We start from the raw sequence: 24,406 nt of genomic DNA, 5'->3' as shown, positions 1-24,406 counted from the left end.
TACTGCTATTCCCCAGCTGCCTGCTAGCCATGCCTACCCATGACAGGGCTGGAGGTGGGGCTGCTGCAGCATTTCAGGATCTGATAAAAGGTAAAGAAGTCCTGCCTGCTGTGGAGAGTTGGGAGCCTGGGCAGGCTGCCCAGGTTAGGGTGCTGGCTCTGTGACTGCTGAAGCTACAGCAGTGCTGCCCCAGAGCAGTTCAGCTGGTAACTGACTGCTAGTGAGGTCTTCCCTTAGCCGGTGCTGCTGAAGTGGTGGAATTTGACTCCTGTTGGCTAATCTCTCTCAGAAGGGCTGTTCTAGACTAGGGCTGCATTTGCTGCACCTTTGAACAGCTGAGCAGTTGGGCCAGCTGCTTGGGTAGTGGCAATACCACTCTGCACAGTACCTCGGCCATTTGAAGATTTTTATGGAGAAGCTGACAGGCTGCAAGCCTGTTGCCTTCTGGCCAGCACGATTGGTGCACAGCTGTAATACTGTTCAGATCTGTACTGCAGCAGGTGCCGGAGGGCTGGGTATGCCCGTGAGTGATGGGGGGTGGATTTTCTTTGGAGGGCAGACCCTCTTGTTCTACTGATGTCCTTTTCTCTCTGCTGTTTGATAACCCTCATTATGGAGGCCTTGCAGCTCTGCCAGAAGGGCATGAGTTGCAGCTGTGTCTTGCCAGGCAGCCTTTGGGCACAGACATGGTGACTGTGGATAGTCAGGGCTCTTCCTCTTTGCTCTCCCAAGCTGATGCAGCTAATGACAGTAAGGGACCTGGTGTGCAAATAAGCAGGAGGCTTTCTGGGCACCTGCCCTGCTGGGGAGGGGTGTGTGTGTGTCTGGGGAACACACCAAAGGGCTCTGCTGCAGTACCAGTGTTCAGCAAAAGTTTCTGCTCTGCACCTACTAGAAGGGTGGGCAAGGGGTTGCTGCAACCTACCTCCTGTGTGGGAGAAGGACAGATGCGCCCTGCATGGCAGGGGGCTGGCTGCAGGACTATCTCATTTGACACCAACAAGGGCACAGATAATAGTGCTTATAATTCCTGTTCTGCATATACTGTGTTATTTACAGTATAGGATGTTTTTACTAGGCAAAGGATAAGACCAGTCTTGCTGATGCTTTGCCTCATCAAGTAAGTCTTGATTTTTTTTTTTTTTTGAAGGCTGTTGGTACTTGGGGTGGGGGGTTGGGGAAAAGGGGATGGCCTTTGTCTTGTTTTCCCCTCTATCCCTGTGTTACATTAGCTGCCTGAAGGTAAGCTAAGTGATGAAGCATACAAGTGCTTTAAAGTTAAACGAGACTTTATGTTGCAGAGGCACAGGAGAGCTTACAGCTGGTCCCTTTGCTGTCCCTGTTCCTGGCTGCCCTGATTAAATGAGCTTTATGTCTCTCGGCACTGACAAAAACAATGCTGATGTCGTTTTTGCCTGTTAAGCTGGCAGTCCTGATTTCTAGGTAGGTTAGCTACAAGTGTCCCTGACTGCTATGCTCAGGCTACAAACAGTGCCTTCCTGGGGGCTACCCCTTTCTCGTACTTTCCACAAGAGTTAATTTTGGCTTATTCTGCTTTCTAATGCTGGCAGCTCCCACTAAGGAGACCACAAAACAGGAGAAAGGGTAGGAAGGAAGCATGCCTTTGCCAGCTCTTCCTGCCTCTTCAGTTTTGTTCTCCCGTGTCCCAGAGCCATAAATAATCCTGTTCCTATAAGTAAGACCGGTAAACAGGCAGAGTAAATGCGAAGTACCCTGGCTGGCTCCTAGACTGATGACAAGACTTTGGCTAGAGCAATCGGGAAAGCAAGAATGCTATGCCCTGCTGCAGGCAGAGGGTCACAGTGAATGTAAAAGCAGGGCTTGTCCCTGCCGTGTATGCTTTCCTGGAAGTGCAAAGTGAACTCAGCTTGTCAGTACCTCTGTGAAGACCCTGAGTCCTGCTTGCTTTGGGGAGGAGCAGAAAGCACCACAGCATGACCTAACAGTGTGGGGTTTATTTTTTATTTATTTAAATCCTGCGTCATGTGTAGTCAGTCTTGCAGTGCAGCAACACATCCTGACAGGAGCCGACAGCCTACAGGAAGAATCTGCCCCTTGGTTGCCCGAACACTGAGACTGAAGTGGTGGTGGAGGAAACAATACTGATCCCTGTTGAGAGGGATGCATTTGCTAAATCCTGCAAGTCTGCTGATCTGTACTCTGCCTCCATCCCTGGCTATTCACGAGGAATCAAAGCTCTACCACTTGATTTCCTTACAGGGTCATGGCAGGGAAAATTGGACCTTGAAAACCCTGCAAAATAGCTGCAAGCCTTTGTGTTACAACATGGAGATTTAGATTGGGTACTAAGAAAAATTTCTTCAGGGTGGTCAAGCACTAGAACAGGCTGCCCAGGGATGTGGTTGAGTCACCATCCCTGGAGGTATTTAGAAGATGTGTACATGTGGAACTTGGGGACATGGGGTCGAGTTAGTAATATTAGGATAATGGTTGGACTCAATGATCTTAAGGGTCTTTTCCAACCTAAATGATTCTATGAACACAAATTAAGTGATGTATGTTAACACCTCATGTCTAGGAAGAGTAGAACAAATACCCAGTTGAAGAAGAGATTAATTTGGAAACAGTAGATGTGACAGGAATTAAAATCTCATGCAAGACCTAGAAGAACAGTGATGGCTAAGACAGACCAGCAGCTTTGTCTCCTCAAAAAATAACTTCTCCCTAAGCAATTCACATTAACTTCACTTGACAGAAATAGGCCATCCAAATGACTCTGTAGCAACACAAGCATGCCACACTGTTCAGCACAGTCTCAAAAGACAGTTGCAGGACACTGTGCACCTAGAAACTGTGCATGGTGTATGTGCAGCATGTAGGAGAGTGCTAGGGAAGCTGACGGGCAATCCAGATAGTGGTGGAGCATGGGAAGCCGGCTGGGTCACTTACCACTGGAATTTACAAGCAAAATGGTGCAAGACAACTTATTCTGAACAATGGATATAAGAGACTAACTGACATCTGTTGTACAAAATGAAAAGGTGATCACCAGCCAGCTTTGCAAGAGCTCTCTGTGCTGGTAGTTGTCTTCGTTTGTCTCCTCACCTCCCACTCCTTGGTCTCAGCTTCAACATTTACAAACCAAAGGGAACTTCTGTTGCTTACTTTCAGAAAGCCAGCTTCAAACCATAAGCTGCATTATCTGATAACTGCTGCCCCCCCCACCCCACCTCACCTTCTGGTGCAGAGCATGGAAAACCTTAACCACGCAATTCCCCTTTGCTGTAGCATGAGGGAGGCTGGGTGCTGCTGGCTCAGGCTCCTAGTACAGACTGTGATGAGCTGTCTGTGAGCAGAAGCCAGGGGATGAGGGCAAGTCCTGTCACGCAGCTGGGGACACCACTGGGCCTGCAAGCCATACTGAGATCCCCCGGATGTGTGCACCACCATGCTCACACACGCTGGGGCCCTCCCTCTGAGGACATCCCTGTGGAAACCAACCCCCCAATGCACCTGCTTTCCAAGAAAAACTGGGATGTTCTTCCCCCTCAACCCCAACCCGGCTGCTCCACAGGAGACCCAGGCTGAAAAGCCTTCCTACGTGAGGGAAAAAAAAAAAGTATAAAAATATCTGATCTACTCACATTTTCTCAGCAGGCTTCAGGCTGAGGTGTGGGTCCTCCTGGCCGGCTGTCCCTCCTTAGCCCTGATGACTACACAGGTGCTAGCTGTATAAAACACACCTGGAGGGGGGGCAGCAAGCCCTGCTATAATTTTTAGCGGTTTTGGTGAGGGTTGGGTGCTGGGATGTGTGTCCCCTGGTGTTCCCTCTGCTGCGCAGAGCTCCCTCCAGCAGTGTGATGTAAAATGGCTCCTTCGTGAGGTAAAATGGCGCCCGCCACAAAACCAGCTGGGGGAGCCAGAAGAAACCTCTGCATAAAGCTACTTTCTCCTCCAAAACCTCCTGCAGTAGCTTCTAATTTTCAAAAGCCATCCTTTCTAGTCTTGCCTGGATCCTTTTTTTAGACACAGCCTTATTTTAGCTCAGCAAAACACCTGTGGCACGACAAGCTCTGCAAAAGCGGGTCCCTGGTGAGCGGTTTCCTCAGAATTTGGTCATGCCTTGACCAGCTTTTATTCTCCCCAGCTGAACTATGTGGGGGTTTTTATTATTATTTATTTTTTCATTTTCGTCCTAAAAATTCACTCAGTGCTAAAACAAACATGAACAGAAGTACTGCTGGCTTTCCTTGTTTAATTTGAAGGCTATCTGCTCACAGAGCAGAAAGACATGGTCTCAAGCTGCAAATCACAGAGGAAAAAGCTGCCCGGCTCACAGGTACCATATTTTCTTTACAGTGTAGCAGAAAATGAGCCCTTTTTCCTAATCCCAAATCCCAATCCATGCAAGGCTCCACTGATACCCCTACAAACCCAGCTGAGGGTGATGAGCCTGGCTGGCTCCAGCTCCCCACCATCTCGCAATGGGCAACAAGAAAGCAGATTTTTGCAAGGATTTTTAGCACTAACGTGCAGCAAGCAGCACAAAGGCCACAGCTGCAGTTGGAGAGGCTGTGTTACTGTATGCACATAAGCAACAGCATAACATGCATGTGCATAAGCATCTGGCAAGCACCCTTCCGACTACCTGACACCCCGAATGCAACCTATTTCTGCAGCTTGTATTGCAGAGGGACAGCAGAGTCTGGCCAAGCCAGGCAGGAAAGGACTGTCTCCTAGACTGAGACCACTCTGGCCACATAAATAAATTCAGTTGCACAACACAAACGATGTTTGTTCAGTAATGTATTGCTAGAAAACCCCTGTAATACATGAGAGGTGTACGATGCTTAGCTTACATGCAAAGGCACAAGCAATAGTCCTGTAGGAACACAGCCAAACCATAACGCTACACCACAGTCAGCATGCATCCCCTCTGGAAGGGATATAAAGGAAGAAACAGCTCTTAGGTGAATCAAGGCCAGATGTAAACACTGGCCTGGTGGATGGCTGAATAAGGCATGGAGAAACCTGGGGATCAGGTCTCTAGATAACACCCCTAGTTTGCTCATACTGCTGTAAAGCATAGGCTCTCCAATGAAAAGCTTGCTCTGTTTCACATTTTGCAAATGACAAGTCACTGTTCATGTTAATATTCAGGATTTGCGTGGAGTGAGTATGAAATGCTGTCCAGTTTGGTTTACTTGCTTCTCTTGTTTACTGGTCTAAACAACCACGACAGCAGCAGAGTTGTAGAGATGATGAATCAGGCCTGACAAACAAACTGTTTTGGGGCTGTGTGTTTTGACCTTTTTGTTAGGTAACCTTCACAAAAGATTTTGATGTATAAACTTACAAGCAACAGACCTTAGCATGTAAACACTCTTCACTAGATTGAGTCTTAAGGAAAGCATCTGACATGAATACTTTGTGACCCTCAATTGCTCAAGGGCTCAGATAGAAAAAAAGCAAATTGTAAGCCAGATGACTAGATTTTCACGGTGCTTATATCACGTGGCACAGCATGTGGCAGAGCAGACTGTAGGCACAGTGTATTGCTGTGATCATGTGAGGACTTACAGAGAGCAAGGCTTAAAAGACCTGCTTCAATATCCAGCGCAACAGACAGCATCACCATGCAAGTGCATACCTCATCTTTTCCTGTTCCCCTGTGCTGGGTCTGGGTGCTATGACAGCAACGCAGTCTGATTGTGCCCAAAGCCCAGGAAAAGTGCACTCCAGCTCTCTAGTGCCAAGGCGACAGCCTGAGCGGGAGGCTGTGGAATGATGATTTGTATCTGCCTTTTTCCTGAAAGGTCCCTCAGAAACCGGCTGGAAGTTGAAGGTAATAATTTAAGGAATTCTGACTCAGGAAAAATGCTATGTTCCTAACCATGATGTGCAAATGCAACGTAACATAACGGGCAATGGGGTACCGCCTTGCTTTTGCATAACTAGCTTTTACTTTGAACTGGCAACGTATGTCAAAAGTGTAACTGCTTTGTCCTTACTAGGATTTTTCCTCAAACTAGTGCAGTGAGACTGTGTGCTTCACCCTGTGCTGAAGGCATCGACTGTAGCCAGCTGAAGGAGCCGGGTAGCTGTTGCAGGATCCTTCAACAGTCGTCGGAATGCTCCAGAGACAGCTTTGGAGAAGGCGCTTGACTCAGGTAATCTGAACTGACTTGGGAGTCTCATCCACTGGTCACCTATGGAGGGAAGCCACACAGGCTGGCCAGCAAACTCAGCCAGTGCAGCTGTCCCTGTGGCAGGGTGGGAGCTAGGGTATTCCATTGCGATATCCCAAACAGATGTTTCCATTCTAAAAATAAGACTAATTTTTAGCAAAAATTCTCACCTGTTGAGAACCACCGTTTGTTGCGAGATGTGTTTTGAATAATTTGTTTTTAACATGCTTTAATGCCTAGCCTCTGCTGCAGTTGCAAGGGGAAATACCCCAGCTCTGGGATGCACAAGACTGCATTTTGGGGAATGGGTAGCAATGCAAATCATGCTCGCTGTACTTAGCTTACTGGCTTTCTCCACAGCGGCCACATCACTACAGGTACAGATGTAAAAATCTCATGTAGCCGGACCCAAAATTCAGATTTGTTTCAGTAAGTTTACAAGGACTAGACAGTAAGTGTAAAATGCTGCCCATGGTATTCCTGGCCCATGAAATCATGTCACCACTTCGGGAAATGAGTTTCCATTATACTCTGGTTTTTAAAACACAAGGGAAAAGCAAGGTGGGATAAGGAGCAATGAATAGGATGCCCTTTTTGCCAAAGGTGCTGAGAAGTAAATCTGTTGGTTTGGCTAATATTTAATTACCTTTAAATACATGTTAAGATGTGCTTCTACCAAACTCAGCAAACCCTGCAGTCAGGAGAGCAATTTTTGAACAAAGTTAGTTGTGTGAAGACAGTTTCCCTAATGATAAACTTCCCAGCACTTTGAACAGAAATACGGGCTTTAAAACTCATTTTTCACCTGGACACCTAAGCTGTTATAAAAATGTAAGTAACTATCACTTGCCCCATTAGTTGATGCTTGTGTGTACAGTGGGATCATGTGTAGGACGTTCATCATCAGCCCCCAAATGTGCTGGACCACAGAGTCATGCCAAACGTCTGAATTTCCTGTAAACCACCGTGAACTCTTAACCTCCAAATTTTTGGCCGGAAACCCAACAAAAGAAACCATTTTACACACTATTTAGTAAAGCCTTATATACCACCACCACAAAGCTGGCCAACTGCCTGCCACTTGGAAACACTTGCCTCGTAGCGTAATGCCAGCATGCAGAGTGACGATTGCCATCAATCATGCATCCCGTGTGGGAAAAGGTGGCTGGACCTCGCAGCGTGCGCAGCCCAAGGTGCTCCCCCTGAAGTCTGTGCTGGTTCCCGGAGCACACAGGCAGGCCCTGTTTGGACGGGAGGCTCTTCCTGACCTGAGGGTAGGCTGCATGACTTTCTTTTTCAGGAAAGAACTTACTAAATGGAAAATGCCCTCCTGGCTGGTCTCAGGCTGTTCACAAAGGCCTGCCAGATTTGCCACGTCTTTTTGATTTGTTTTAAGCATGGGATGGAGAGGTGGCTGCAAAAAAAAAAAAATCAGTATTAAAACAACTTATAAATATAATAAACTGAAGTACTGTGTAGGATGGATGTTTTTTAGGAAAAACTGAATGTTTTGATTGGCTTGAAACAGCTCCCCTCACTGTCTTTCTGAAACTCCAGTCAAATAAATAATTATTCTTGAGTCACCCCAAAAATACTTTTCCCTCCGATTTTGTTTTTGATTCAGCTATTAAGCATAAAAATCAGGTCCCCTGCTTAGGATTCTCATGAAACGCTGTAGGACCCTGAACAGCATTCAAGTTCAGAAGTAATGAAAAGGATGTTTGTTGTCAACACAGGTAATTGCCTCGCTGCTTCTTGAGCCATTCCATAACCAGGTAGATTTTCTTTTGGCTGTTGGAGAACCGATGCTTGGTATGACAGAAGGGCATTGGCACTTTCTTTAGTCTGCCAAGCTGCTCGTGGAAGAGCTGTGATGTGAGCTATTAAAAAACCAAGGGGATTTAAAACCAGTGCTGAAAGCAATGAATGTTGCAATTTTCAGTCACATACTAGAGCTGAAATTCGAAAAGCCACTTAAGTGAAATCCCTGCTCTGGTCCTGGTGGCAAGATAGGATGGGATGCACAATGCAACACCCTGGAGAAAGGATAAACCTGAACTGTGGCTGCAGCAGGAAATCCCTGCAAGGTTAGAAGAGAGGCAACCTGAATGTGGCTCATCAGCCACAGTGGTCATCTGTTCGTGCAGCTTCTAGCCATTTCATTCAGACAGTGATGCAGCTTGTTAGAGAGGAAAGCACGTTCCATACAGAAAAGGGGGTTTGCCCCAATGTGCTTTGCTGACTGCAAATGGGCAGCAATTCTCCAGCACTTGGTTAAGTCGATACAGTAAAGTTCAGTCAGGCAAATTTAGTTACCCCAGGCTGCCCTGACTAGGAAATAATCCAATAGTCTTTATGGTAGGGTCTTGTCTAACCAGGGTGCACATTATCATCACATGTGCATGATTTCTGTGGGTAGGAAGAGAATATTGGATTTCGAGTTAATGCCTCTTCTAGCTTGTAAAATAATTTCTGATGAAGTGGGGTCAGACAAATGAGGTATTGCTGTATGAAAAAAGTCCTATTCCACATCATCCCTTCACAAAAACAGGCCTAGAAATAATGTCATCAGCTATCCCTCTCACAGTTCACGGAAATGCATTCAGGCTGCAACAATAACACAGACCACGAGTTAGATTATTCAAAACAATGACAGACTCTGTGCCACGCTCCCACAGTCAGTCCAGACCCGAGTTTGTTGCTTCACGCTAACGTGGACTCCTGAGATGCAGGTTCTCATAAACGCATATTTAAACTCCAGAATCAGAGAATCACAAGATCCAGAAGAGGACAGATTGTATTTTCCTGGTCAAAATCTCCTTCACAAGGCCACTGAAGGTATATTTAACATGTGTTGAAACAGGTTGAAGCTTCTTCTGGTAGCCCTTTATTATATTAAAAAACAACAACAACAGCAACAAAACCACGAAGAGATGTTCCAAGCTAATGCATGACTATCTTTGGGGTTCCCTCTTTTTGTTAAGGTTTTCATAAAATACAAAATTAAATGTCTTTTCTACATACAGAACAAAGTAGAATCAAGTAACTGATTAGAGTATGTACAAAACCTTACACATTCTGTCTTGTTTTTAAAAAATATAAATATCAATAGTGTTCAGTAGAATGGGTTGGTTTTATTTTTAAGGCTTCATTCTTTTAGATCCTTCATTATTTAATGAGGCGCCAGGTAGGCAGGAAAGGGAGGGAAGAGAGGAGGTCATGTTTTTTATTAAAGGTAATGCATTTAATTCTCGTGAGCCTCTTCCTCATCTCTGGCAGGAGGAGATTTTCCCCCACATTGATTTAAGTTTCCAGGAAGCAGAGGTGGAAGGAAAGGAAAATAAAACCTTTAGTATTGCTATTTTTTTCCTTCATTAAAATCTTGTTTTAAACCTGTCTCTGTTCATTGTCTTTGTAGAGAACCATCTGCCCAGTACTTGGATTAAATAGACTTGAGCATGAGGACTGTATCCCAGGTCCACCTGGGAAAGGTTAGAGTGAGGAAGAGACTGCTGGAGGTGTTTTACCACCGACCCCGGCGGAGGTAGCAAATGCTGCAGCTAGGGCAGCTGCTGCTGTTGCATCCCTGGGCGTGAAGTCTGTGGGGAGGCTTTCCATCAGGCACTTGAGCTGTTCCTGACCCAGTTTGATTTTATCGTCTAGCTCTCGCTGCTCTATGAGGAGCGCGGACTTCATCTTTACAAAGTGCTGGTAATCCTGGAGCTGTTCCTCAGAGAGGTAGTTGCCCAGGATCTCCAAGACCACCCGTTCTCGGCGGTCAAGGTTTTCCTTCAGTTCCCGGGCATCTTCATGCTGGCCAGCCAGCAGTTTCCTCTTCTCGTTCAGCGAACTCTGCACACACCAGAGAGAGCGCTTCAGTATCAGCAGCACCAAACTCACTGATTCCCCCCTCTCCTTCCTCCCGACACCGTTTGCTGCCTCTGGGGGAGGTGGGATGGCTGCTAAGCTCCCAGAAACGCAGTCAAAAGCGTGGGGGAGGAGGATGACTGAGCCCCACTGTATCAGACTCTGAATGTTCTAGTCAATGGGGGGCAGAAAGCCCTTCAAGAGAATCTGTAAAACTTGCTTGAAAGCAACAACTACCAGGAAAATCTGGCTTTGCTTCTCACAACCACCCAAATAATGTTAAATTGCAGCTTCAACTGAGGCAAAAGGCAAAAGAGTTGTTCCACAATGCACAACAACATACAGCCTTGCCTCCAGCTGCGGGTCATAGACCTGCTGTCCCAAACACAGCCATTCTGTTTTGAGACAAAAGCCACAGGATCCAAGACATTTATACAAACCAGGACCAAGATTCCCTGGGATGGAACTGCATTTGCCACTGCTTATAAATAAGCACTAAGACACCTGCCTTCCTGTGAACCTTTGGAGATCCTAGCTTATAAAAGCACCTTCTTGTGACTGCTGTTGTCCCGCACCCTGAAAAAGGCCCAGAGGCTGTGGCTGTGCAGATACGTACCCGCTCTTCACTGTTGGCGTTTTCCCCCAGACTACTCAGAACGTTCTCTACGCGAGCCAGGCGTCCCGAGAGGGAGAGCAAGAGGTTCACCACCTTATCCAAATCGCCAATGAACATCTTGTACTTGTCAAACTCATTAGGTTTGCATAGCTTGCTGATCAACAGCTCCACCTCCTCTCCAAGAGCATTATTCATCTTAATGTCTGCAAGCAGACCCTCCTTGGCTTCCTTCAGGATTTCCAGCTTGTGGGTCAAGCTCCCGATGAGCTCAGCCTGTCAGAAGGGAAACATATTGCCACATCAGTCATTACCATGATCACCTTGGTCACATGCATGATGACAACAAGAGGATATGGCTACAGTTCCTGAGGAACAGGGTCAAGCCAGCAACAGTGCACAAAGACGACATTAAGGAGGAAACAGAGAAAACTCTGGACTTCCAGATCTAGGTGATAATCTGAATACGCGGTCAGATTGTAAGAAGCTGTATTTGTTCTGCTATCAATGAACGTTTAGAAAAGAGACATCTGATTTGATGTACCATATTCTAATACCCAGCTACCTACACCTGAAAGATGTATGTTCTTTAAAGTCTCTAAGGGAAAAGAGCTACAGCCACATCTCCTACATATTCCCCACTCCCTGCTCCAGCCTTGTTTGGATGTTGTATTTCTTATGACCCAGAACTGTACAAAACCACCGGCAGAAAAATGAATTTAAGCTGTATGAATGGTATGGCAGGAGGCTGAGCTGACACTCACTAGTTACACATGGCTTAGCAAGAAAAAAGGAATTACTACATATTTTCCCCTCCTATAGTACCCTGAAACTACCGACTGCTTCAAACTTGTCTGCCTCAGTGTTGAGGTGCAAGCCTCAAATTCAGCTGTGACCAAAACTCCCTGCCTGTGCAGGCACTGCCTCACACACAGAGGCATCAAGAAGCATTTACACCAAAGATGCTCTAAATTTACTCAGTGACTGAACAAAGACGCGGAGAGCGCACACCCATTTTGTGAAAATGCTGGCAACTGTTTCACTGCTGAAGAAAAGGAGGCCCCCAGGGTTCAGTTACTCGAGAAACAGCAGTGCTGCACATGTGCTGGAGATCCTGATTTCTGTTAGGATTTAGGGAAAAGACATGCAAAAGTCTATGGCCTGGGGCCTGGAATTCTTGCTTCCGTTTACTCAGAAGTGAGAGCACAGAGAGCAGGAAAAGCTTTTCATACAAGGGTTAGGTATTTTCCAGTTTATGCACCGCTGAGGCGCCATTACGTGTACGTAAATGTACTCTGCATACAAACACCGCAGGATGAAATAGAAGTAAATCACAAGGCTGCCTGAAAATACTATCTCAAAGTCTTCTTTCCGTCAAAGCCGACGGTCATTTCAAGTAGGAAGGCAGTCTACTTCAAAGAAGAAAGGATCTGCAAACCCAGGTCAGGCTGGGGGTTGCTCTGAACCAGCCCTTATCCCCAGCAGTAGCCTGGCAGAGTGGGGTTTAAAAGGCTGGGTTTGCAGCCGGGAAGTTAACAGCACTGTTTAGCCAGACACCACTAGATGGTATGCTCTGCATGCGTCCTCTGGAGTGCATGGTTTCCTGGCTGCACTACAGTCTACTGTCAGCTTCCACATGTACGCAAGGACTGAATAAAATGCAATTTTCTGTTAAAACAAACGTCAGCTATCAGGCTTATGCTGGAATGACTGCTAAATCATGGTGTTTGTTACCTGGGAGGAGAGGAGAGCAAAGGTGGTACTAAATCCCACCTGCTAGGATAAGGGACAGCCGAAACTCCTTTAGTTGGACTCTTCCCTCAGTAGAACAGGTAGCACCCAGAGACAAGAACCAAAACTCGCCCTTCCCTGTGCCTATGATGCTAATGCCCCCTTCAAAAGAAAGATCCAGAGTCCTCACCAGTTGATTGCTGGACCAAACCCTGAGGGCAAAAGAAGGGATCTCTTTTCAAGGATTACGATGCTAGGGGAAAACTCTATAGCAGGACCCTATAGGCTGGACACAAAGTCTGGCATTAACTTCAACAGGTTTTCAGAAGGACCGAGCTGCTCGGAACTGGCACTTGTTCCTCCCTGCTCCAGGAGTTTTGCTCAAGGTGCACACCGGCCCTCCAACCATAGCCGGATGCTGCGGGACTGTAGGGAGTGACATACCTTTGTTCTGAAGGCATGGGAGCTGGAGGGAGACTGCAAAATACTTGCTTTGTGTTCATTAATCAGGGACTCTCCTGCAATCCCAAGTGCCAACCAATATAGCTCCTTTGCATACTTACAATGGAAATGAGCTTGGTTTATCCAAATGACCTCTCAGAGTAGCTGCCTTTTCAGATAATGACTATGCAAACGTTGTTTCACACAGACCGTGAACAAACATGCCAGGCAGATCTTGCTGTCTGGGCCTAGTCACTCCCATCTATTTCTGTTTTTCCATGCAAATGTAACCTTTCAGGCCTGGGACTTGTCCTCCATGGCAGGCTCACATCTACTTGCAAGCCCGTCAGATGCTTGAAGCGTGTCCACTGACTCCTTGGACCAGCACCTTCATCTTAATCGCTCCCTACCTTTCACATTGGTATAAGCAGGCGGCTCGCTTTCAAGTGAACAGCACCCCAAGAATCGATCAAATGCTACAGGCAGCAGCTGCGACTACCTTTGAAGCTGGGTGCTCTACAACCGAAGTCTTGGGCTAGATAATTAAAGCAGCAGACAAAGGCCTTAGGCAAGTGCTTTTGATTAGCAACACATGTATGATCTATCTGTGTAGACTTGCCACCCTGAATCTGTGTAGGACCACAGAAATAAGAGATGGCAGGCACAGCAAGGATCTCTAACCCATTCCAATAGCATGGCACGACAGCTCCTAAAGACTTGACAGGGTCCTACCTGCACCTCAAATGCTCCACAAAATAGGGCTAATTACTCACTTGGTACTCATAATTTGTGTTACTGAGCATCTTGATGAAGGTCGCATTCTAGCTGTCCTTGTATTACAGCCTGGTAGGGAGCAGATTTTGCTTTTCAGATAAAAGCTGAGAACAGAAACAGTAAGGCAATACGAGAGAGAGCTGAGCTCTCCAAATCAGGGCTGCAGGACAAACTGCATACTCGCAAACATCACCCAGCCTCAGATCTCTCTGCTTTTTTATACTTTGCATGGGGATGAAGACCCAGAGGGAAAAGGTGTAGTTGTGCCAGAGACACATACATTCTCTGCACTTTGACTTAGAGCAGGGGTCCTCAAACTACGGCCCGCGGGCCGGATACGGCCCCCCAGGGTCCTCAATCCGGCCCCCGGTATTTACAGACCCCCCCTGACCCCCCCTCCCCGCCAGGGGTTGGGGGGGGAAACCAAGCAGCCGCAAATGGCTGCCTGCCACTTCATCTGCGTGCCGGCCCCCTGGTTAAAAAGTTTGAGGACCCCTGCCTTAGAGGCTGAGTTTGAGAGCCTTTCTTTAAATCCATGTCTGATTTCAGTGCAGGAAGAATTAAGTACTATTTTACAGCATATGGGACTTGCACGAATATTTGTGTCTTTCAGTATGTTTAAACTCTGCTGTTGTACAAACAGCATGAAATATGGGCTGTGCTGGCTGTGCTGCTCTGTCCAGCGCAGCGTAGGATGTTTTTAATTTACAGGCAGGCAGGCAGGCAGGCAGAGCTGCTTTTGACACAAAGGTAGGAGGCGTGTGAAGGGAGGCACAGACAGGCAACTACCTGCCTGTGGCTCCTTGGGATCTGTGAGCTTCGCAACATTGTCTGTAATTACCAGGTAACCAATGTGAGGCAACCACAGGGACAAATTAGAAGGCCCTGCAAAGGCCCTGGGAGACAGGGCACCTAAGCCTACAGCAAGAACTGCAGGGGCCATTGCTCGGTGAAATGTAGCCGCAATAAAAGAGGAAAATGTTTCCTCCTCTCCTGCTCTGCTCTCCTCCCAGCCAAGTCATTGCATGGAAGTTGTGCTGACTGAGCTGCTGAGGTGCACATGGCTTTCAGCAGGTCAGTGAAACGGTAAGGCGTAGGGGGAAAAAAGTAACCAATGTTTCTTTGGAGGCAGTGAGTGCTGACAGCAGGTAAACTGGGTGAATTTGCTTCACTGAAGAGGAAAATCCTAGGGTAAAACCTCGTCACTAGCTAGACTCTGTTCCTAACCTGCGCTGTCCTTGCTTATCACTTCACCTCTCCCTTTTCCTTCCTCGCTATGGGACAGGGACTGCCTATTGCAACCTGTACGCTCAGCATTTGGCATAATATAGACCCGCCTCGGGGCTGTGGAAGATTTGTACTCGGATTTGCAGTGAGTACTCAGGTTAGCTCTCTGGTCAGTCTGGGTCATCCTAACAAAGCTTCACAGGTGGCCTAAATGCACCAAGCCCCCACGCAACTTGGGACCTCCAAAAGCTGATATCAAATTAAAGTCCACTTTACTTTAGGGCTTATTCTTATGTCAGAAATGTAACCAGCAAATAAATGGTGGTGTGTGCTGAATTTACCTTCTTCTCATTGATGTCCAGCAGCTCCTCCTCCTCATCTATTTCTTCTGGCAAGTCCTTGATTTTATTCAGCAATTCTGCTTTGGGTGCTGAAACGTTGTAATAAGCAGGACAGGTGACCAGGGTTACAGGAGCTTCCTTTTCTTCTCTCCTACATCACAGCGAAGAAAAAGGAGGAGTTGAGTCCGAGCCTGACTTTTACCCATGCCTAGATTCATGGTTTTCCAGCACTCCCTCTTTGGTACCTTCCCAGCGCTATTAACCACCAAGGAAAGGGCCGATTTCTGCCATCAGAGGGTGCATGTCAGCTGCTTTCCTCTCCCCTGCGCCAACGCTGTGGACATGTCCGCTAGTTAACAACTCCATAGAGGACTGGATCCTAGCTGAAGGTAAATCAGCACAGCTCTGCTGGTGATGGCTAGCCTGACCATCTTATCTGGCTTGGTGCATTACAACTTATTTCTGTATGGTTGCCCAGCTGTCATGTGGGAGTCTCTACCTCAAAAAAAGAATCACACTAGAGAACTTGGGCTGATATTTGCACCCCCCTGTAATAAGTAGGTGCCCTCATCCCTCCTTCCAAAATTTGGCCTCTCATTATCTTTCTGCCTGTCACTGTTTTGGTCCTGATTTTACTCTCATCTCTCTGTCACTGTCTGACTTGCTTCAGATTACAAAGGTTAAGAAAGCAAAATCAAATAACATCTCCACAGATGATTCATTTCTGCCTGTTACCAAGCTCTGCATCACTATCTACGCAGCCCAGCAAGGTGAGCTCAAAGGCCTCATATACAGCTGAGCTCATGAGAAAGGGCATTCAGAAGTGCCCTGCCAGTCCTCGCGCCTGGGAATTGAGAAACTCACTCTCCGCCAACATCCACCTATACAGATGCAAAAAATCCAGCACAGGCTTGTCCTTATAAGCAAGCAAGCAGCGAATCCTGCTGCAACGTTAGCCCACAACTCAAACAAGCAGCGCTTACGTGTCATCTTCAATGGCTGTCCTGCTAGCTTTCTTCAGCGTCATCTTCCTTTTCATGTTGTTCTCCTTCAGCAAGCTGGTTCCACTGGGGAAAAGCCCTTCCATTAAGTCCATGGTTGTCTTCATTTTGGAATCCGGATCCAGGATATCAGCCAGAGACTTGTCTTTATGGACAATTTCTTTTGCTAGAGCCTCTGACTTAATATCCTCTGGGGTCTTTTTCTTTGTCTTCACTGGAGGTGCTGCGCTGAGTATCTCGGAGTCCAGGCTGCCATTTTCTGACTCTCTGGTGATGACTGCTGTCTCTCTGTGGTTGCCTTCAGGTTGAGTTACAGCCTGTCTATCAGCACTTTGAGGCCCTTCAGAAGAAGCAGGTAACGGGTGCTGCTTATCCACAGCAGATGGAGAGCTAGTCCTCTTTGATGCAGGTGGCAAGAGGGGCCAATTATTCTCACCAGTATTGGTGCCCAACCCTGGTATCTCCCTCTCAGCCAGGACTTTGGGAAAGCTTTTGAAGCTGCTATGGACAGAAAAATTCTGTGAGATGAAGATAAATTTACCACACAGGACCATTGTGAACACATGGTGAAGGCCTACAACAAGTAGGTTTTCCTTCTCTCTCACTTATTTTTGCATCTTACTGTTGATTTCAACACAGAAAGGCCCACAGTATGTAGCTACTGGCACCAGAAGCATATTGTCCCTTCAACCTGGACACTGCCATTTTGTTATTCCAACACAGAAAGAACCAGTGAGTGACAAGTCACTTTGTTTTCTGCTCAAAGGCTGGGGACGTTGCATCTCACCATCCTGAGCAGCCTATACTTATTTGTCCCCTGAATGTTGGAAAAGCCAACCACTACCACAGCCCTGTCCAGATTCTTCCCAGATGGAAATAAGAGCAGCTCCTCGGAGTGAGGGAAGCTGTGCTGTGTTAGACCAGCTGGGCACCTAGCCCAAAGTCCTATCCTTCAGGAAAAATTCAATATACAGTATGACTGTGACATATTTGTGTTGTTGCTTCTTGGCAGATGGTCACTGTTTCATAACAGCGTTATTTTGTGCCAGGTCTAAAATATATTCTAACTGTTTAGAAAAACCATAATGGATTTTCATAGCTCTCTCTCAAAAGCCAGTAACTGGAAGGAGTCAGCAGCCATTTTAATCCTTCATGCTGGCACGAGTAAGAAGCAACTCCACTGAAATCTGTACGGTAACTGCAGGGAGGAGACCAGCATAGTTTCTCACCCATAGCCCCCTTTGCCTTGCTGGCTAAGCACCTGCCACAGTGCATCTGTTGATGGGCTGTAAAGCTTTTTGCCTTCTTGCTTAGTGCCCTGACCTGGCCACATCGTTTGACAATGCTCGTGGCAGCCAGCGAAGTCTAGTGGCAGTGAGTCTGTCTGTCCCTCTCCCCTTACAACGCATGCACTCCTCTGCAAGCTTCCTGCACAGCTAGCAGCTGTGGGTAGGTCGTCATGGCACGCAGAGCTGCCATCAGTCACATTTGTCTGGAGCCCCGCATATCTTACTGTATATGGCCCTACAGCGCCCGAGATGCTGTGTTACAGCCCTCCCTTACCTCACTCTGGCCTCCTCTGTGAGCCTGGTGGATTTGTCTCCAGCTGTCCCATTCCCCTCAAGCGCCGCCGGTGGAGGGGGAGGTGGGAATTCCTCCGTGCTGTTTGCAGAAGTGCAAGAGCTCAGCTCAGGAAAAGGACGGGATGGCAGTGGGGGAGAGAAAGGTGGAGCAACTACACCCGGCTGGGAAGGCATGACAAACACCTCGTCATCTTCATCGTCCTGCAGCAATGGCGGGGGTGTGAGCTGCAGGGCCGACTCCGAGATGCGGAGATGGGTTGTTCCCTGGGGAGAAGGAGTCTCTGGGTCAGAAGAAGTGCTGCTCTGTGTTGGCAGGGACTGCCACCTGTGGGAGAACTTTGGCCCAGCTGCTGGAGGAGACACCATAGCCCTTGGGTAGCTGTCCTTGACTGAATGAGCCCACACCACTTTAGGTGGGAGGGATCTGTGAAGTAGCCCAGCTTTCCTTCTCCACATCATTTCTTCTGTGGGAATCTCAGGGGATCTATCCTGGACAGCATCCAAAGACTGTGCCTGAATATTACCATTGCCCTCAGGGGGAGCGGCATCTCGTTTGGCCTGGTGCTGTCTCAGAGCCTGGCCATCACCCACACTCTGGAAGTCTGAGGGAGTCTGGGTGGGCGTATTAGGGGAGGACTGGCCAGATCCAGCAGTAAGGTTAAGGAATAAGGGTTTAAAGCCTTGCTTTTGCTCAGGATAGTGACTCCTTGCCTCTGTTGGGGATGGGACAAACGCAGAAGTCCTGCTATCTGGCCTGGAAAGTTCTGAGAGCTTGTGGTTCTCTGTCAGTGTGGCGGACCCGGTGACAACCTCGCTGCTGTGGTGAGGGTGGGGATAATAACTTGTGAACGCCCATTTTTCTGAGTGGCTTCTTTCTTTCTTGCCGAAAGACCTAAATACCAAGAGACAGACCACGATAAGATTAATAGTTAATCAATGAGCAAGAAAAGCTATTGTGCACCTCCTTAATTAGCAAATTATGCAACCGTATCAGAGGCCTGGGTCAGTGCCTGCTGATCCAGGTGAGGTGCAATTGTGCTTTGAAACTGGTAGTAAAATCCCGTCTACTAATGCTAGGGACACAGAGCCAGATCCATTCCCCCTCACCATCTCTCATAATTTTCAGTGCGTGCTAGACTACACACACATGTGCACACACATAGCAAGCATCCCAGTAATAACTGAATAGAAAAAAAATTAGGAAAACCTAAGTGCCTGGCTTCCTTTCCAGCCTTGCTTTGATTTTTCTTTTTTTGTACAGATGGGGCTAGTAGCAACTGCTGTTAAGATAGACGACTTAACATTATCCACCATCAGTCCATTCTCAACTGCAGGAAATTTTAAGAATTTTAGCTTCACTTTGCTTAATGAATGTATCTGTACACCACTAAATCCCAATACACCTCCATCCACTGATCACACAACGATGCCAAATAAAGGAGAATTGATTTCAGTAAAGGAATTTTAACAAACTTATTCAGACCTCTGAAAGCTTAGAGCCAAATTTAGAATTAATAAAAAAGTTTAATGGGCTGGAATTTCCCATAATATTACCTTCTCCTTTCAGAAAGGTACCATTAAAATGATTCAACTGTCCCTGAGAACAAAGCAAGGCCAAAAAAATGCACTATTTTGACCGTGAAGAAAAATAATTTAAAAAAGCTCTTAGAGCCTTGGTATCCTGTTAGAAAAAAAGAGCTCTTCTCGGATTGGCAGATGTTACAAAACCCAAAGCCCATACTCTTCAACTGCAAATGGATGTTAAGGCTGCAAAGCCAGCAGATTAAATTATTCCTTCCAGGTCTTCTAAGATCATCTCAATTGAGTCTGAGAAACAGTGTCTGGCCTTTGAAGTGAGGATCCTGCTCAGAATACAGTCAAACCCACTTGCCTGTATGGCTATTCAGCTGGAAAACAAAATGAGCAGTAATAATACCACTAGCAGATGTGAGAGAAGATGGCCAAAAACATGAACCCATACCACAAAACAATAAAATACAATAAAGCTCTCCTGCCAATATATTTTCTGTTCTTGAGATGCACTGTTCAAATAATCCAACACTGCCAATCTGTGATGTTTGCGACTTGGGCTGCAAATTTGCTCTCAGATGTACTGGTACAAAGTAAGTATAACTCTGTCAAAGACATGGGTCGTTCCAGCTTTATTCTGGTGTAACCGAGAATAGAATTTGGCAGCCTTTGCCTGGGGGTGGGGAAACTTCCCAGACAGACTGCTCTTGGTATGGTCTGTGGTTCCTGGACAGTAGCAATGTGTGTTCTTTTCAGATGCTCAGTGTTTGTCAGAAACGCCAGATGGTAATTCTCTAATTGAAAGATCTCTCCTACTGTGGAAGGAATTGTGGATTCTAAAACTGGTGGAGCAAGAACCGTTCCCAACAGTGCTTACGAGACAGCTGTTGTATGACACCTGGGGAGCAGCGCACGAGCACAGAGCGTAAGTCATGGAGCACATGCAACCAGACCAAGTGATTGCTGACCAGGGTTTCTGTAACTTCACCGTTTGACGTTTTTCCTCCTTGAGCAAGAGAAGTGGCAGGGGTGGTCCCATCTCCTCTCCAGCACATTAAGCAGCTGGGTCCCAAGGAAGCCTAGAAGCACAATTCCTACTGCCTGCTACTGCCTTCCCTGAAGGGCCTGTGCATGGAGCACGCTGCAGACAGCGAGAGGATGGTGATGGTCAGATGCGAGAGGACTGGCTAGAAATCAGCTGTGTTGGGCTGACAATCACAGGAGGCAGCAAAGACTGCATTTCTTAAGGGATGGATTAAAGACCTGACAATAATCCCTTATGAACCAGACTGTGAAATACTCGCACTGAGGCCCAGGAACATTCAACAGTGCCTGAATAGGGGAACTCCTTCTGTGACTCATTGACACATGGGTAAGCTCCAGGTCTACCTGTCCCTTTCGGTCTGTGAAAGATTCAGATCCCGTTCTCAGTGAGAGTTAAATGTAAAACTTCTACCAGCTTCAGCAGCGCACGACCATAGCCCTCTAGCTTCCAAAACCCATACTTGTTCTCTTTCAGGTCATTTCAGGTGCACTAACATAAGAAAAATGACTTGGCAGCTAAGGCTCGTAGGGAAGGATTTGCAGTCTGTATAGTGGGACCCTGTGTCCTCAGAGCCCAGGGCTTTTTCCTGTCTTCTCCCATCCTTTTGTTTTATCTTCTGGGGCAATCCAATTCTGATCAAGAAAGCAACCTCACGTTCCCAGAAGAAATGTGTTTACAGAGCATGCAGGATGTGTATGCAGCAGAAACATCATAAAACTGTTAACACCAATAATCTTTGAAGCATGAAAATGAGAAACCTACATTTCGTGCCCCAGTAAACTTCAGTTTGGGTGTTCAATCCTGTTACTTGGAAAATAGGTTGGGGCCAGGGTGTGTGTGGGGTGTGTGTGGCGGGAAGAAAGCCTCAAGTAGTTATTGAGAAGAATGGTGAAATGCCATCTCTAGAAGAAATGGGGAGGCAGAATGAACTAAACCAGCTGTATTGTTCTCTTAGGGAAAAAAATGGAAAAAGTTATTCCAAATCAAAGTAAACGGGTGTGTTTTAAATAATCATTAAGGGATGTGCGTGAAGGCAGACTGAGTCTCTCTAAAACAACATTTATGTCTTCTTAGGGGCAAAAATGGCCAGCCACCCAGAACCAAGATCCAGCTAGACTAGGAGCCTTCCTCTACTCCTAGCTGAGTACTACTGACCCAGAGCTGAGGGGTGAGACCTTTGGAGACAGCGTTGTTAACTCCCACTATGACAACAGAGTGGGCTGACATCTACTGCAAGTTTGTGAGAAACGGAGCTCCTTTGTGAATAATTCTTTTGGTCCTTCTTGATGGTTTTTACTGTAATATGAGTTAGCTGTTTGGGCACTCAGAGCTCAGGGCAAACATCTATTTATTATTTCGATGTAAATACAGCAAGATCAACTTCAGTTCTAGTTAACTTCAAAACAATCCACTGCTAAGTGGATAGTTACATAAGTTCTAATAATATAGTTTTATGATTACACTTTTCTATTTTTAAGAAACATTTCTCTCTCCCCTGCTGCTGAACAAAATATCCTGTCTACCTAAAGGAAAACAGCCTCAAAGCAAGCTCCTAGTTCAGCAAGGTAAATGAAATCTCCTGGTTTTAATCCACACAAATGTTCGCTTGCTTTTGGGGATGCAGCATCCTGGACTGGAGAATACCAGAGCGGGACATCAAGGTATTTTTCCTTTAGAATCCTTCAGTTATGACAGCATCTGGATGTAAGTTCTAACAGCAGATCAAACACATTTTGGAAGTTAAGTAACTGGAAATCTGCTGCAGAAACATGGTCCAAGTGACACGAGGAGGACTTGATAGTGAATTAACGTCTATCGTGAAAAAAAGGGTTCACAGCAACTTACTCCTCCTGACTCTGCCAGTCACAGCACACCCACAACTGTGTCCATGCAGATGTTTTCTTTAGTTTGTCATGATCCATCTGTTTATATAGACAACACAGGACAACTGCTGCTGGCAGCAGGATGGCAAGAGCCGATCCTGCAGTGACAAAGGGGACATTAACATATACCCACCTGGCTCCTGCGCTGATCACATAGAAAGGATCTCTCACCATGGGGCCAAATTCACTGCTTTCCCTTCTCAGCAGGTCCTGGAGGGCAAAGACAGTATTAGCAGTGAGCAGAAAGCGAACAAAATAACAAAGCACTGATGCTTCCTAGAAAGAAGAGAGCACAGCTTGTGCCATATACACATGGGTGGAATACTCCAGCATGGCTTACTGCTCTCCAGCACCCTTCTCTTGCTTAGAGGACCTGTCTGCCTTTTTCTGATGGACTGCGGACCAACAGGCAGACTTATTCAGAAAAATGTTTTTTTAAAACCTCTCAGCAAGTCCTTGACTCTTCTAAAAACATGCTGAACAGTATCAGTGGGATCTGGGTGTTCACCTCTGTTCTACATGCAAGAAGAAGCTGAGACATCACTGAAGCAGCCTTAACCGGGGAAGCTAAACAGTGAACAATCTGTGCCAAAACAGGACTGAAGCGCTGCAGAGATACTGAATGCCACAAAAGCTGGACACTCCAGCCACAGGCAGAGGTGCTGAAAACCATCACAAAGTCTGGCACTTGGTTCTTTTGAAAACCAAAGGGCAGGAACTACCTCTTCTTTAGGCATTTCTGTCATCTAATACCAGATAAATTTTGCAGCTGAAATGCCTCTGTGAATCTGACTCTCTTTGCCCTAGAGCTCCCACCATCAGACACCAGGCTATTATGAGACATGAAAGCAAATGCTCAGCCTGCTTTTGAAGAGGCTGGTATTTTCTCCCGTACGATCTCTCCAGCAGAAAGCATTTCACTGCCCCTTTCCCCACACCCTTAGTAATTTGCTTTTTTGGTCAGTGCTGCTGCAGAGGGAGAGAAGCACAGATCTTGATTTAGGAGCCTGGGAGCTGGGAGATATGCAGGCTAAGACAGACTAAAAAGCAGAGAGGAAGGAAGGCTGAGAATGTGTTCTGAAGACTGAGCGCTAATAATTCCATATGGCTATCAAATTCTTTATATCTTTGAACAAATCCCTACAGTGACAGTGCAACGTGATTTATATGCAGCCTGAAAGAAACATTAGACACGGTACACCAGGCCCTGAAAAACATACAGTGAGGCAGAGAAGTTTGCTGCTAAACTGGAAATAAACATTACCTACAAAAAATGGGAAAAAGGCCAAAAATAAAAACTTTTACAAAATTAAAAATCACCTTTTTGCTTTGGCTTTGTCCCACACTTTCATAGCTGTGGTTTTGTATTGGAGACAGATCAGAAACAAACGTAATTAAAAGAGCTCTTAAACATATACTTCCCTTTCAAATAGACACTTATGGATTGATGTACATGTTGGAAGTCAAACATGCTTTCTTGAATTAGGATGTAAGAACAGGATTTTCACAAGTCCCTTGATGCCTATGGGCCTAAATCCTCATTCCAGAAGTGGATACAGCCAAATTGCTCTGGGAAACAGCAGTAAGGGCTCTCTCCCCTCTTCTACACTTGAGCTAAGACCCTGTGAGCGGGTCTGCAGTGCTGTTCATCATCTTCCTCGAGTTAGCTTCCAACACACAGAAACCCTGGTTTGGCTGCTGAACATATGCAAGATTAAAAATGAGCCAGCAAGAGGGAAATTAGGATCTCAAGAGCTGTCCCCTATCTGTCCCCTGCCCGAGAGAGTAGGCTGGGTAAAAATGAATTAGGGCTGCTCATCGTCCAACCTGTCACTAAGAAGCACATTTTGGTGATTTTTCTCTTTCTGGATGCCTGGTTTTGTTGCCACTCTCACTGTTTCAGGAGGCAGAGAGAGTCGCAGCTTGGCCCTCACCCTAACTCTTTCTAAGGACTGTCCTCTTGCTGAATGCAAGGCTTCATGATCAGCAAGTGTGAAAAATTGCACAGATGAGTCTGATGCCTGCCTGGTGTGGAAAAATACTGATGATGGGATGAGATGGGAGTGGTTATGGAAATGCATTCTGGTCACTTGATATTCACAAGCTGCTTTTTTAATTCTCTCTATTTAAAAATGTAGCGTGGGATCCGAGGTCTGTTGAGGGAGGACATTTAGAATGAAGCACACAAGAAGTCTGGGAG

At 46.5% G+C, this 24,406-nt stretch overlaps 1 protein-coding gene across 4 annotated transcripts in view; it reads right to left on the bottom strand.

The window, feature by feature from the left end:
- Window positions 1-9,034: 9,034 nt before the first annotated feature.
- The window catches only part of SHROOM3 (shroom family member 3), a 52,153-nt gene continuing 36,781 nt past the window's right edge, over window positions 9,035-24,406 (bottom strand). For 3 of the 4 annotated variants that reach the window (XM_056354934.1, XM_056354925.1, XM_056354949.1), the window contains exons 5-10: window positions 22,340-22,416; window positions 17,729-18,640; window positions 16,148-16,666; window positions 15,165-15,315; window positions 10,654-10,926; window positions 9,035-10,022 (exon numbers count right to left, since the gene is read on the bottom strand). In XM_056354934.1, coding sequence (XP_056210909.1) covers window positions 9,663-10,022; window positions 10,654-10,926; window positions 15,165-15,315; window positions 16,148-16,666; window positions 17,729-18,640; window positions 22,340-22,416 — 2,292 coding nt within the window. In that variant the 3' untranslated portion in view covers window positions 9,035-9,662. The remainder of the gene's footprint in view (window positions 10,023-10,653; window positions 10,927-15,164; window positions 15,316-16,147; window positions 16,667-17,728; window positions 18,641-22,339; window positions 22,417-24,406) is intronic. The other variant, XM_056354939.1, reaches the window with a different exon arrangement.

The sequence above is a fragment of the Falco biarmicus genome, chromosome 1 (genome assembly GCF_023638135.1).
Source record: "Falco biarmicus isolate bFalBia1 chromosome 1, bFalBia1.pri, whole genome shotgun sequence".
Classification (NCBI taxonomy): domain Eukaryota; kingdom Metazoa; phylum Chordata; class Aves; order Falconiformes; family Falconidae; genus Falco; species Falco biarmicus.
This window is presented reverse-complemented; position numbering and strand designations above follow the sequence as displayed.